This window comes from Beta vulgaris, chromosome 2 (assembly GCF_026745355.1).
Source record: "Beta vulgaris subsp. vulgaris cultivar EL10 chromosome 2, EL10.2, whole genome shotgun sequence".
Lineage (NCBI taxonomy): Eukaryota > Viridiplantae > Streptophyta > Magnoliopsida > Caryophyllales > Amaranthaceae > Beta > Beta vulgaris.
Window position 1 is genome coordinate 6,904,718 of NC_079203.1, and position 14,967 is coordinate 6,919,684.

The 14,967-nt window shown below is 34.6% G+C and overlaps 1 protein-coding gene across 7 annotated transcripts in view; it reads right to left on the minus strand.

Annotated features, from left to right (window-relative positions):
* Positions 1 to 12,177, minus strand: part of LOC104887554 (probable prolyl 4-hydroxylase 10) — a 30,942-nt gene extending 18,765 nt beyond the window's left edge. For 2 of the 7 annotated variants that reach the window (XM_048639718.2, XM_048639719.2), the window contains exons 1-8: positions 7,439 to 11,484; positions 6,857 to 6,902; positions 6,535 to 6,632; positions 6,296 to 6,393; positions 4,009 to 4,141; positions 3,701 to 3,888; positions 2,921 to 2,985; positions 2,300 to 2,407 (exon numbers count right to left, since the gene is read on the minus strand). In XM_048639718.2, coding sequence (XP_048495675.1) covers positions 2,300 to 2,407; positions 2,921 to 2,985; positions 3,701 to 3,888; positions 4,009 to 4,141; positions 6,296 to 6,393; positions 6,535 to 6,632; positions 6,857 to 6,859 — 693 coding nt within the window. In that variant the 5' untranslated portion in view covers positions 6,860 to 6,902; positions 7,439 to 11,484. Of the gene's footprint in view, positions 1 to 1,175; positions 1,281 to 2,299; positions 2,408 to 2,920; positions 2,986 to 3,700; positions 3,889 to 4,008; positions 4,142 to 6,295; positions 6,394 to 6,534; positions 6,633 to 6,856; positions 6,903 to 7,438; positions 11,486 to 11,807 lie in introns of those variants that run through there. The other 5 variants (XM_048639715.2, XM_048639720.2, XM_048639714.2 and 2 more) reach the window with 4 other exon arrangements.
* Between the last annotated feature and the right edge of the window lie 2,790 nt (positions 12,178 to 14,967).

Genomic DNA, 14,967 nt, shown 5'->3' on the forward strand with positions numbered 1-14,967 from the left:
TTTTGTTCCTGAAAGAATCATTCAGGACAACATTTTATTAGCCCATGAGGTCTTTAATTCTTTCATAATCAAATCGGGTTCTAAAGGTTGGCTAGCCATTAAATTGGACATGAAAAAAGCATGTGATAGATTGGAAAGGAGTTATGTTTTAATCATCCGTAGAAAATTAGGTTTCCACCAGCGTTGGATTGATTGGATAGAGCAATGTATATCGACTGTCTTTCTTGGTTTTATTAACGATATCCGAGTGATGTGTTCACTCCCTCTCATGGACTAAGACAAGGTGGTCATTTATCTTCGTACTTTTTTTTTTTTTGATGTGTTGAGTTTCTTGCCTGAAAGCTCGATTCTCATAGTTTTTCTAACTCAAAATTGTTAGGAGTAAAGATTGGAAGATTAGAATTAAAAATTTCTTTTTTAACGTTTGCCAATGATACCATGATTTTTGCTCAAGTGTCTACTCAAAGTTGTACAATTATCAAAAATATTCTTAATAAGTATTGCTCTATGTCTGGACAATTAGTAAACTTTTTCATAAATTATCATTTCAAGTACAAAGAATATTTCTCCCCAGGATTGTCTTTCTTTTCAGCACATTCTTAGAATGGATAATGCTTTATCTTTGGGAAAATATTTGGGCTTCCCAATAATTGTGGAAAGAGTCACTAAGAATACTTTTTTAGAAGTAGTAGAGAAGTCTCTCTTGAGTTTTTCTCTTTTAGCACCAAAAAAATAATAATAATTTTGTAATACTTAAAGGAAGCGGTAAAAAAAAGTAACACAAGATCTAATATTTACTCGTACTCACTTATTTTTTATTTTATTTTTTTTATATAAGGAAAAAAAGTTTAGGAAGACCCCTCAATCAAGAGACCAACCTAAAACATCCTTGCGGATGAAAAGAGAGAAATCCACATCAAAGAAAGGGTAACAACAATAAAGATCGAGGAAGGAGTGGGCACGATGGGCCATTAGATCAGCCACCTTGTTTACTTCCATATAGCAGTGTTGAACCCGAAAGAAAGTAAAATTGTAGAGATTAGATTCAATATAATTAATAATATTACGGATTTCCCAAGGAACTTTCCAAAATTTTCTAACAGCATTAACCACCGCAAGATTGTCTCCTTCAATGATGATATTGGAGATGTTAAGTGAAAGAGCCGTGGAGATACCTTCTTTCAAAGCCCAAGCTTTAGCCTGAAGAATAGAGGTGATGCAACTAAGGGGATGGCCCCCAGCCAAAATGGTATCACCTTGATAATTTCGAATAATAAAACCTAAAGAGGAATTACCATTAGAGAGTTTGGATCCATCAAAGTTTAACTTAGAAAAACCACTGGCAGGAGGAGACCAACAAGTAGCTGGACCAGAACGTGGATTAGGACACTAGGGAGCTTGACCCCCGACCCACAGCTTATTGAACCAATTTTTTCACAAATGGCCTTAGACCAAGACAAAGCAAAGTTACTAATAATAAAACTAGCCTTTCTTGAAGAAACAACTTCATCGTTGAAAATAAGCTTAAATCTAAAAAACCAAACAAACCACCAGACAAAGGAGAAAATTGTAATATCTGTCTTGCACTACTACAAAAGGGCAAAAATAACTGTTAAATAAGACTTTATATAACAGTTTTGAGGTGTTATCCAAGTCAATGTAATGTAAAGTAAACATAACACCTGACGAAAGTGTTATGTTTGCCAGAGAAAACATAACAGTCATTTATAATACACGTTATGCCACTTGATAACACATTTTGTAAATAAGTGTTATGTTTGCTATTTATATGACAAATTGAAAGAAGGAAAATTTAACACTTATCTTGAATAACTGTTATGTTTTCTTATAATATATATAACAAATATTACCTATAACTGTTATCTATGATATTTAAAAAAAATCAAATTATCATTTCACGCATATATTATTGGTCGTAGGCGTTGCAACACGCAGCACAACAATGTCGTACAGTACGATTCCTTTTTTTTTATAGGGCAATACAATACATGTATCTGTTGTATAATTAATACTCAACTCATAAGATCTTATAACCAATAAATTGAATATGATATTCCAAACTTCCAAAATTCTTTATATCACACAATAATTCGGCTAATATTCATAATTCTAAACTTCTAAAAAAACTACTATATATACATATCAATATTAATCTAAATCATAAACAAGATCAAATCTATCCTATAGCCACATCCACATGATATCAATATCCAAATCCAAAAATATAATGTATGTTCAGAAGCGGATTAAGGTAAAAAAATTAGGCAGAAAGTTAAACCTCATTCATCATTTGTACTTCGTGTTGATCTCCGACATATGTAATCCACAACTCTCCGAGTTCATCAATTTTCTCCTGAGAATAGGTTGGACCAATGTCTTGATAGTACTACAATAAAGGTAATTACAAAATAAGTATTCATATATAAAAACTTGAAAAGTAATTAAACTTTATAATTAATCATGCACAAATTAATTTATCATTGTTGTAGCAATATCATTTAGATATAAAATAATAATCAAGTGTTTTCAACTAATATTAAGCACTTTCAGGCTTCAGCACAAGACCTTGAAAGTTGGTGCCAAAATGCACACTAAACCCAAAAATTTAGACAGAACAACAAGTAGAATTGTGATTGTGTTCATTGGTCCACACTGAAATAAGAAAGAGAAAGTTTTATGACTAATTTATCCTATTTCTCGGTGCTAAGAGCTCAGAATAGATAAACATAATCCTCCCCGTCCACCCACCCCTAAGGGCATTATAAATAGTTCAAAAAACATGGAAAAGATATCACCTATACCAAAGGGCCAAAGTGACCATCTAAAATATGTGTACTAGGTTCATAAACTGACAACAGAATTACAGCAAGAATGCTAATAGGAACGGAAATATTAATACCTCCCTCAACGCATGATATGCATCCTCATAAAACTTGAGTGCTTCAACCCAATCTCTACGAAACTCTGCATAAACAGCAATCTGTAAAATTCATAGGATGGTTAACTAAATAGAAGTTGGTTCTTGGTGAAAGTGTAAGATTGATCAAAAACATAGATTATGCAGAACTGTCTGCCTCTAGCAGAAGCTTCTAAAGTGCAACAACTTATATATTTAGATAAAGTCATAACTATCACTCTTTTTTAAAAGAAAGGAAGAGTTATGTAGATGGATATCAAAGTGGTGTCAACCCTCAATTTAGTATCAGAAGAATACTAGGATCGAAACTATCACTTATATATCCATTATAACTATTAGCTAGTATCGTTTTTCACTTTCTTCATATAGAATTTTTATCCGCAAAACAAATACAGACCCAAGTAGATTGATTCAGACTTATAGCATATTAAATTTCACCTCACTTTATATATATAAACAAACTAACAGTAGAATCAAAATATTGTTTTGCATTATTTATGTCACCAAGAGAAAAATATTCTTTAGAAATTTGGAAACTGCAATATGATGCCACCCTCTGAAATTTTAAGCCAAAATATATCTCACAAGACTTTTTCAGAAGAGCGTTGATTTCAAAAGAATCTTGAAATCTCTTCCCTTCCACAATAGAATAGCGAATAAACTCCTCATCTGTCAGACTGCAGATTCAAAATCAATGAAACAGAAAAGCCACGACACATAAAACTCCAAATAAGAAAATTCCAGGAGAGAAAAATGACTAACCATGTAAACTTGAGGGGTCCAAAGAAGCATCAGGCTTCAAGCTCCAGAAAAACAAAGCATCACCCATCTTTGGTTTGACCGCAAGGCCTTCTTGACCACATTTAGATAACTCATTCCAATAAGGTACATCACTGAAATTTCCTTTTGCAGAAGGAAATACTGTCTCATCCCCTTCTTCAACATCAGAGCTAACAATGTGTAACAATAATCAATTAATTAGTATGTACGTAAATTTCAAGGAGACAGCTACTAGTATACATTTCTTATAAGGTTGTGTTTCAAAACAGCAGGAGAGACAGATAACTTACAGATACATGAGAATTGTGGCTATCCGTTGATCGCCGGTGACAGTGCTATAATCTTCCAAGAAGTAGTCAAAGTGAGGCTCGTACTTCTGCCCAACTTCGTAATAATGAAGAACTTGAAGACCTTCACCATGCTCTGTGAATAACACCATCAGGCAATAAAAGGCCCCAGTCAATATTAAACATGACAAATAGAAGCTAAAGAGTTCATGAATTAAGGATAGACCATAAGTTAACCAAACAGCAGTAACATCTAGGCATATGCCATTGAGCAATGACACAATACTGATATTAACACAACGATTTTTCTGGCAAACAGTGATTTTAAGAAATTAACTATAATTCGTTTTGTACCAGAGAACAAAAGCGCTAGCATAGCAATCACAGGTCCAGAAATGTACAAGGTTAAAGTTATGAGTTAAAGAGCCATTAGTCTCCCTGTTCTTAACCCATGGTTCGTTACTAGTTGGGTTGGGCACATAACACTCTTCACAAAACCAACCATGCCAAACTAGGGTTATAGAGCTATTCTAGCATGACAAGTCATCAGATGTGATGACACCTTTGAAGTGGAGTAGATAATTGCACTAAGAATTTCAGTCTTTCGGGAGGGAGTCCACACAAATTTGATCAGCAGTTGTCTGTTCACATGCTTCTGAACAATCAAGCCTCAAATAATTCATGATATTAACCTATTGAAGACTAACACATGCCACCAGTTCTTAAATAGCAGATGAAATACCATTAGTCCAGCACAAAATTCCTCTGACAAATTTCTTATCTCTAGTCATTGGACAAAATAAGATTTTGTCATATAGAACCTAGAAAGTATCCCTAATGTCCCAATTTAAGGTTAACACTTACCAAAAGAAGGATGTCCCACTCAAAGTTAACATCTCCTTAATCTCCATGCCTCAACTCTAAGCTGGGATAAAGTAAGTGATTTTATAACTACCCCCCCCCCCCTTCTTTTTGAGCAGGTATGACCCTACCTGAATCCCCATAAATTGACATGATTCATTGAATGCAAGCCATAATGGAAAAGTTTGGCAAGTTTTCTAACCTGACAAGTGATATTGTTATTTATCAAAAGCAATGGTCTACGATAAATCAGTTAATGCCTCACAAAAAGTTCTTAGAGGCTACATATTGGCTATAGAAGAAAAGACAATAAGAAAGTTCATATCCACAGGTCCATATACTAAATACTTCATTGCAAATTATTGCAGTTAGTGAACACAAATACGAGAACTGGAGAAGTAATAAAGGAGAAAACTAGAAAAGCTCAAGAGCAAGAGTAAAAAGTTTGTCCATATCTCGTCCCTCAGCAACTATATTCTCAAGGAATCTACTATTCTTATTACAGAGATTAAGCTGAAACATCCATTGTCATTAGCCGTAGTCTTTCTTTTGTCTAGTATTCTGGCACAAGTGTTAGTGCCTTATTTTGTCTTCGTTGTTCTGGTGTTTACTTTAGGAAAGCACATGAAGCGTCTATTTTTTCAACCCTTCCTAAAAGGTGGCTTAAAATAGATATTGATGCTTACTCTCCTATTGCTAGGTGCATTGGTGTTTGTAATACCTTTTTTTGGTTATCAATAAGAATTTTGAATTTCCAAAAAAAAATTAAGAAGATCGCATCCAACCCGATATATACAGTTGTGCCTACGCACACTTGTGGACAATGTATGGGCCTCGACCAAACCCAGACACTATTGAGGAGATTGGCAAAAACAACCTTCATGATCTGAAATAAAGCTAAAGAATTTGCGCTTATACTGGTTGAGCTTCATTCGACACGATAGAGACACTAGTTTCAAACATAGGCAGATCTTCTGACCAAGGTTACAACACATGAACATTCAATTACAATAGTATTTAGTAGAGACAATAGGTTCTTAACAAGTTTTCTACTGTTTCTTGAATCCATGGAAAGGAAGCAATAAGCAGGTATAAAGTCAAGCCTCTAGTAGATCCCTATACTACTGAGAATGCTTCAATGCTAGTCAACATACTTCAAGCGATTAATTTTAAAGAATGAAGGATTGTGTGGCACTTGATTAACAATTCAAGGAATTGCTAGTTAGTCATCGAATACCACAATGACTTGACAAGCACACAAAAACCATGACAAGCATGTTATAATTCACCTAGCAAGACAGCAAGCTAAAAATTTCAAGTGAATCCCACAACCATCAAGGGAAACAAAATTGAAAATAAGAGGTGCAAAATGCTCTAAATGAGAGCACAATAAAATCAGCAACTTCACAAAATCTTCTAAGCCACATACCTACAGGAAGGAAAGTGAAATTCGCAATTCTCTGCTCTACGGCCCTGATGATTGTATCCCGGCCTCTAGGAAGGAATGTTCCTGAACTAGTACGCACCCTACAATAAAAATAAAACAAAAATCTAATAAGCTAAGTAGACAGAAGCACAAAAGAGAAAAATGCCAAAAGAAAGGCAACATAAAAACAGGATACAGGAAGATTAATGGCAGAGGTCGCAAAAGGAGTATTAAGAATATGCCTGCTGTCTTTATTCTTGCCAGTTTTCTCATCGATAACTTTTAACTTTTCCATGTGAGGTGACGCAAGTTTGATGAGATATTCACACTCATCTTTAGACTGCCAAAAACCATAAAAGTTACTTAAGCTTTAAATCTTTTTCAATGGAAATAAGACTATATTTGATTAGAGTGCACAAATCAGAAAGTTCAGGAAGCATTCAATTACCATTAACGATTAACTCGACAAATTGTATTTGATTACATGCATTGCATGCGGTGGTTTTATCACTAATTGTTAGCTCAATCAAGTACATAACTACTGAAGATTTAAGCATAACCTACCATTATATAATTCTGCGTCGCAACGAAAATTGAATCCGAATCAAAGCTGATTCAAGGAATACAAACCAAAAGATGTATTTCAACAGCAAGAACATTAAAATTTCAGAAATATAAGCTGAAGTCACATCAACACCTTATATAAAGATCAACAGTAATACAACATTAATGCAACCTCAAAGTGTGAACCCCTTTAGTGGCAACTGGCAACCTAAAAGCAGAAATTAAAGCATAAATAGACGGAGTTATGATAGTGTTATGAGCGAGGTATAAGTTTCCTATTTTCATAATAGTCCACAGGAAAATGAGAACTTGCTCAAATGGGCTGTTACACATATTACAAAGTTTATATATAACATAAGCAACAATTCTGATCCTTCATTAGTACAGAACAACCCAAAAGACATGGATAAGCAAAAGGTATCTTAATATTGGGAGAGAGGAACAAATGAAAAGAAAAGCAGACCACATAGCATTTTTGAGTTTACACAACATTCAGTTGCATGGCTTCATTTTAAAAAAAGAGTTTAAAGTCCTCACTAACTATCAAATTTTAAGAGAACGTAACACTATATAGATAGTCACCTGATAGTAATAAGCTGGTTGAAGTTCCCACTCGGTCAAAGCCTTATCTTTGACACCCAAAACTAGTGCTGGAAAGCCTGGAATATTTTTAACTACATCAACTATTAGATGAAGACGCTTTTCTGTTGAATTTGCAAATGGCAATGCAATGACATCGACAATAGAATGGGTTAATCCTAAAGAGTTAAGCTTCTTCCCCAAGTAGGTGACAACAAATCAAAAGAATGCCAAGGGCATCAATTTGATTTCCACAGCGGCCAACAACTAGAACAGTTGGATTTTCATCCATGGCATGATGATGAGGAACCTGCCACTGGTACATGTTAAGAGCAACAGGGTTTTCACATGTCTCATACTTTCGCAAATTAGGCAAAAAAGGACCAAACAACATGTCCATCTCCAGTATGCAATGCATAAACTTTGCCTGCTTTAGACAGCACTATTAGCAACTTCCTAAAGTCATTATGATCTTGGGTCAACTTGCTCTTTTCGGAACTTTTTAACCTCAATGCCCGGATGGCAGCCACATCTTCAGGGCTTGCAAGCATCGGAGTCCCTTTAAGCTTCACCAAGTGTCCCTATCTCATGAAAGTCAATCAACAATATAAAACAGGTGGAGACAGAGAAATTAAAATTAAAGAACTCAAGTATAGGGAGTATCACGGAGCAGAACATAACATAACAACAATAGCAACATTGCCTAAGGCAATCGATTAGAGCTTCGACATGTAAAGCAACACCAACAAAGCCACAAGAACAACACCACCACAACATCATTCAATTAATCATAAATTCAATCAATACTAAACAATCTAAAACTGACTGGAAGGTTAGAGAAAAGGTGCACACCACCTCAAGAAACATCAAGAAACAACGATAAACAGCACCACCTGCACACGACGGTGCCAACGATGCCACAACAACATCAGCGACAAACAACAACGACAACAGCAACACAACAACAGAGTAGCATCAACGAAAGAAGGGAGGAAAACACGAGCAACAACAACAACCCAGAAACAATGCAATTTTATGTTCAATATAAACTAATATCCTCTATCATTCATTAGTAAAATTTGTATGAAAACGTAGTGAAAATTTCTCGTCTCATTTTTTTTCTCCGCCAAATCGGCCACCACTAATAAAGCAAAATTACCAATCAAAGAAACTAGAAAATTGATTAAATTATCAAAATTCGAACAATAAAGCCATAAATATCAGTTTCTTTATGTATTAAGAATACACAAGGGCTTGAAAATTAAGAATTCCCTATAAATTGTTATTAAGAATGGCAATTATGGTTGTCGATTTCTCCCAAATCGATTTACTGGGCATAATGAAGTTGCGAATTTCGATGAATATATCCACGTTGTCTTCTCGAATGAAATTGAGACTGTGAGGGATGAAGCTTCATCGGAGATGATCACCGGAGCTGGAAACTGAAGGGGAAATCGGAGGTACGAGCAAGTGGTTATGTACAATACTTAGGCCTTGTTTGGTTGACAAAACAAATCATGGGAAGTGCAAATTCCTAGGAAGTAGAAGTATATGAAGTGGTTTTGTTGGCAAAATCATGGGAATTTGCACTTCCTAGGAAGTTCTACTTCCCACACAATGGGGGAAGTTGCTTACCTAGTTCCCCCTAGGTAAGTGCCACTTCCCATGGGAATTCCATCTTCCCATAGCTTACCAAACAATTTTCTTTACTTCCTAGGAAGTGAAATTTCATGGGAAGTGAAAAATCAAGGGAAGATCAACTTCCCATGTGCAACCAAACGATACCTTAGACTTCAATTACAGCAATTGAAAAGTGAAAGAAAAGGGTTTGCGGTTTCTATTTTATGTTTTAGAGCAAGTGGTTTATGTAGAAAGTGCTCTTAATTTCTAGCCAAATAAATGGACTATAATATAATTATTTTGACATATTTTTTATTATTAGTAATAAAGCACCACATCCCTTTTAAAATAATAATAATAATAATAGAATAACACATACTAATTTCATAGCAAAGATAACACACATTAAGATAATTGTTAAGAATATATTATCAATACAAGTTAAGATAACAGTTTTGATGTTAAAACGTTAAATTTAGACTTTACATAATAGTTGCTAAAATAAGTGTTAATTTAGGGGTGTTATCTTTGCCCTGTTTTGTAGTAGTGTTGGAAGAAATACTATGGCAAGATTCTAACACTGATGTAAAGGAGGAAGATCAATAGACTGCAGGCATGAAGGGGGAATCAGCCAAGAAAAACTAGCATTAAGATGCCAAAAAAATATCTATTATGAATGGACATGCAAAACAAAGGTGGGCAATAGATTCCCCATTGGTATTGCAAAAGACACACTGTTGAGGTAAATAAATATGGCTCTTTTCTAATCGACTCTTAGAAGGGAGACCATCATTACAAGCTTTCCAAAGAAAGTTTTTTATTTTAGGAAGGACGTTAAGACTCCAAATCCAGTTATACTCAACTTTTTCATTATTAAAGGGGAGCATACCTTGAGCAAGAAGTGTTCCTGATTTCACATAATATTCACCATCAGCCGTGCAGTGAGGCCCCAAATCAGCGAGTCTGGTTGGGACTTAGAAGGAATATAAATAGAGCAGATTTGAGACACAATATTAGAAGGAACCAACACAACAAGAATGTCAGACTTTAGCGTCCGCCAAAATCAGACGCTAAAAACACGGAATCAGACGCTAAATATATTAGCGTCCGCCGACGGACGCTAAACGGCTGATGCAAAACCTTGGTCGCTAATTCTCCAAATAGCGTCCGCAAAGCGGACGCTAAATATTTAGCGTCCGATATTTGAAATTTAGCGACCGCTTCACCGGAGACGCAAATTAGCGACCGCCAAAGACAGACGCTCATTAGCGACCGCTTAGGCAGTCGCTAATTAGCGACCGGTTTAAGCCACAACCAAAACGCATTATGCACAAAGTGGCTGCACAAGGCTCAATGCACCGGACCAACAGCTATAAACAAAAATGGTCTCCATAGGAAACACCAATTAGATTAGTGATCACAAGTAAGAATGTAACAGATGATCAACAACCAGCAAGAGCATTCTCTCCACATGTCACCCATCAGTCATTCGCATAAATCATCTTCCTTCACTCACCCCTATTCACTGCAATATGAACCTGTATACCCAATTATTACCTATCCTCTTTAATCCTTTTATCCATGTAATCCTTAGTCCACCTCGAGTCCTCGACTGCTCTTAACATTAAAGTGTTCAGGTTTATATTAGATGTAAACCAGATCAGAGTTTACATTAAAAGCACAAATTACTAGGAAATCAGTAACACTTAGACTAATGTTAATTATTAGAAAGAATAAGAATCACACTTCAGGTTTATGATCCAACTTAGGATTGATCAAATCAGGCTCTAGTTTATCAGAATTTAACTTCTCTGCAGGTAAAGTGTTCACTCTAGAAAAACTCCTTCACTCACCCCTATTCACTGCCAACTCTATAGCAGAATCATAAGGCATGATTAGCCTGATGATAATAACAATAGTCAAGGCAGCAAGGTGATCACAACACGCTCTATCGAATTTGATTATACATGCAAAGTTTGTCTCGTTACTGTATATACAAGCTAAACTAAAACGATCAGCAAAGGAGAAAGTCTTAAAGCTGTTTAGCAAAAACCATATGAATCATGCTAATCGTCACCTCTCATATATGACCTTTATTAATTCTCTCAGCTAGATACTAACTAAGAGCTACCATACATACTATCTTGAAGTGTCTGATATACTGTGTTTGATATACTGTGAGATGTTACCAAACTAAACATACCAAACTCATAATATATCATGTATTCGTCCACTACATCAAAATCAACAAGAAAATCATGATAAACCTGCTGAGCATGCAATCAAAAGAACATTGGAAGCATCTTGATTTGGGTGACAACTAAAGAAAGCTACCAATTCATAGAAAGAGGAAGGCAAGAAATACTGGAAACGGTAGGAAAGTGAAGTGAAAATCAAAACTCACCAAAGTGAAAAAATTATCGCACGCCAGAAAAACTGAAACTAACTTTCAGATAAGAAAAAAGGCAACATATCAAAACACCAGATTAAAAATTCGACACAAAATCATATATAATCCCCAAAAAACCACACATCTGATGAGAAGAAAAAACCTCGAAATAATTAGGACAAAAACCCGACGAAAAAATAAGAAAAAACCAGATCTGAAACAAAAATCGAGAAAACGAAAAAAATATACGAAAAAAGGTTCGCAAATAAAAATCGAAAAAAGGTTTTGAAGGAGAATTGAGAAATTAACAAAAAAAAATAGATCTGAAACAACCCACATAAAAAACCCCAAAAAATCACTAACCCTAAAACGAAAACCTGCGACGGTGATTGGCTCAGAAATCGATCGAACCTCCTTCACATCAGAGAAAGTGTGGTAGCGGAGCATTGAATACCGTCGACGGTGAGAGAGAAAAAAATACCGTCCATTGAATCCCGTTATGATGTGAGGTGAGAGAAAGAAGAAGAAAGAGGACGGTTGTGAGGTGAGAGAATAAGCAATAAGGATAGATAGAGATGGGGTTGGAAGGGTCGTGTTTTTTTTAATTAACGTCCGTCAAGTTAGACGATAAACTTGAAAAACGGACGCTAATTAGAGTCCGCTCCGAAGACGGACGCTAATTTTACAAAAATGGACGCTAATTAGCGTCCGTTCAAAACGGACACTAATTTTACAATAACGGACGCTAAGTTGCGTCTGATGAGGCCGGATGGTAAATTCAGACGCTAAAAGCGCGGATTCTTGTTGTGCAAAGAAAGTAGGATTTGGGTGTCCCAATGTCCATCAGCCGAAAAATTAAACGAGTATGAACTAAAAGATCTGTTGATCCTGGAGTAGGCGTAATAATTGAATTAAGAAGGTTTTGAAAAACCATGTTGTCTGACCAAAAATTGATACTTTTACCATCACCAATCTTCCACCTTAGACCTTTGTAAAGGTATCACGAAGAATTAAAAGATTGCGCCATTGCCATGAAGCGGACTTACAAGATTTAATAGAAAAAAAAAATATTATTGTAGCGCTTTCATTTGGAGAGCGTGATTATTAACAATAGCTTTTCGGAAGCCTAATCCCTCCCCCCCACAGACTTTGGCTTACAAATACGGTCCCAACCAATAAGGTTAGGAGAGGTATTTGGATTATCCTTATTCCAGAAAAAATTTCTATATGTTTTATCAAGGTTCAAAAAAATAGAGTTAGGAAGCAGATAACTTTGCATTTGGTAGCTGGATTTAGAGGCTAAATTAGATTGAAGAAGAACTGAGCGACCCGATTGGGAGAAAGCATTGGCCTTCCAATCGGGAAGCTGACTCATAGTTTTATCAATGACTGAGCTAAAAGTTTCTTTTAAGACTTTTGAATTTATGATAGGGCAACCCAAATAATCACCCAAATTATTAGTTTATGATATTCCTAATATGGAAGCAAATTCACATTTATCTTCATCTGAAACGTTATTAGTGCATTGAAACGCTGATTTGTGATAGTTTACTACTTGACCAGACATAGAACAATATTTATCTAAAATTTATCGGATAATCAAACAACTATAATTAGTTGCTTTAGCAAAAATAAATCATGGTATCGTCTGCAGAAGTTAAAAATAAAATTTTCACTCCAGATTTACCAATTGATACACCAATAGGCTTGGAAGGACTACTAGCAGCAAAGGAAACTAATCTAGCTAAAAGTTATGCACACAAAATAAACAAATAAGGGGAGATAGGGTCTCCCTGACGAATACCTTGAGAAGGGGAAAATTTATCCCCCGGAATTCCATTAACCAGAACTGAAAATGGGGTCGATGCAATACAGACCTTAATCCAATCTATCCACGTAGCAGAAAAACCCAACTTATCAAGCGTAGTAAAGATATAGTTCCATTCTAGTCTATCATAAGTGTAATCCTCCATAATTTTAAAGGATTTTATAAATATATTTTGGTATTTATATATTTATTTTTAAACATAATCTAGTTTTGAAATGATTTGACTATTTAAAAAGGTTGACTATTTTCAAAGTCAAATGAAATTATTTTAAGGATTTAAGAAAGGTGAAAATATTTTAATTAAGCATGCTTTGATAAAAATTTTAAATACTAATTTATATTGAAAAAGAAGTCTAATGGACTTGAGGAACCCAAAATCCTAAATGGATAAGGAAAATGAGTCATATTGATGATAAAAGTTCTAATTTGCTTATCCTATTCAGCATCAATTTTAATTGAGCCCAATCTATTTTTCCTAAGCCCAAAAGGAAACTTTTTTATAAATATCCTAATATCCAATTATTTTACCCCACACAAAGAATATTTCTCTCTCTCTCTCTCAAAGATTTCGGCCAATCCATTCTTTCTTCTCTCCTCACGGTTTTCTTTCCCTCTCTTCACTCGTTTTTTTCTCTCACCCGAATCTGATTGGCCACATTTCTCATAGTTCCGTTTGTTTTTAGCCAAAACTTCCTTCTTAAATTGTAGATTCGAAAATTATTGAACTTAGGCTCAAAAATCACTCGATTCCGATTATTATCTATCAGTTATGACCTCTGCAAGTTTCGCAATTCTGCTGCCATATTTCACTCGCGATTTCGGTATTTCACCTTTTTTCTCCCTTTTCTTTTCTTCTTCCTCAAGTTTCCATTAAAGACTATGTTTTTATGCTTTCTTTTAATGTTAATCATGATTATTGGTTTTAATTTACTGTTTTAATAAGTAATCTTGATTCATATATATTTTATATTATAAGAATAAAAATTCAGATTTGTTTATTATGGTTAGATTGTAGTTTTAATCATTAAACATGATTTTTAGGTTTTAATTACTAGAAAACCATAGTAGCATATTAGATACTATGAGATTGATTTAGATTATGATTTTAAACATGTTTATATATGTTTAAAGAAGGTTTTATGATTTTTAAAGTTGCTGGAATTTCATAAAGGATTTTATTTATGGAGTTTTAAGAATTTTAATTACTAACTATGCTAGGAATTAAAAGTGATTGGAGTTCTGATATTAAAACCAGCTTTTGAATATATTTAAGGGGGATTTTAAATATTTTAGAGTTGTTGTATTTTTTATGTAAGGGTATTGATTTTAGTTATATTGATTTCTAGGCGGAGAATATTTGTAGGACACTTTTAAGGAGTTAAAAGTGGTCTGCCGACTAGTTTACAAAGGTACTGTACATACTGTGTGCTATGTGATTAGTATCATGATTTAAGGAGAAAGAATTTTAGTATCATGTATAGGAACTTATTATATTCATATATGATTTCTAGTATTTGATTGTTACATGTTTTATGCCTGTGTGCAAGCATGTGATTTGAGATTTATTATGAATACTAGATTGTATGTTTGTATGGAATATTTGATGCAAGCATGAAGAGAAAGTTTTATTTATTAATTCGCATGAGGAATTAATATATGTTATAGAGATTGAATCATGTTATTCATGTATTCCTC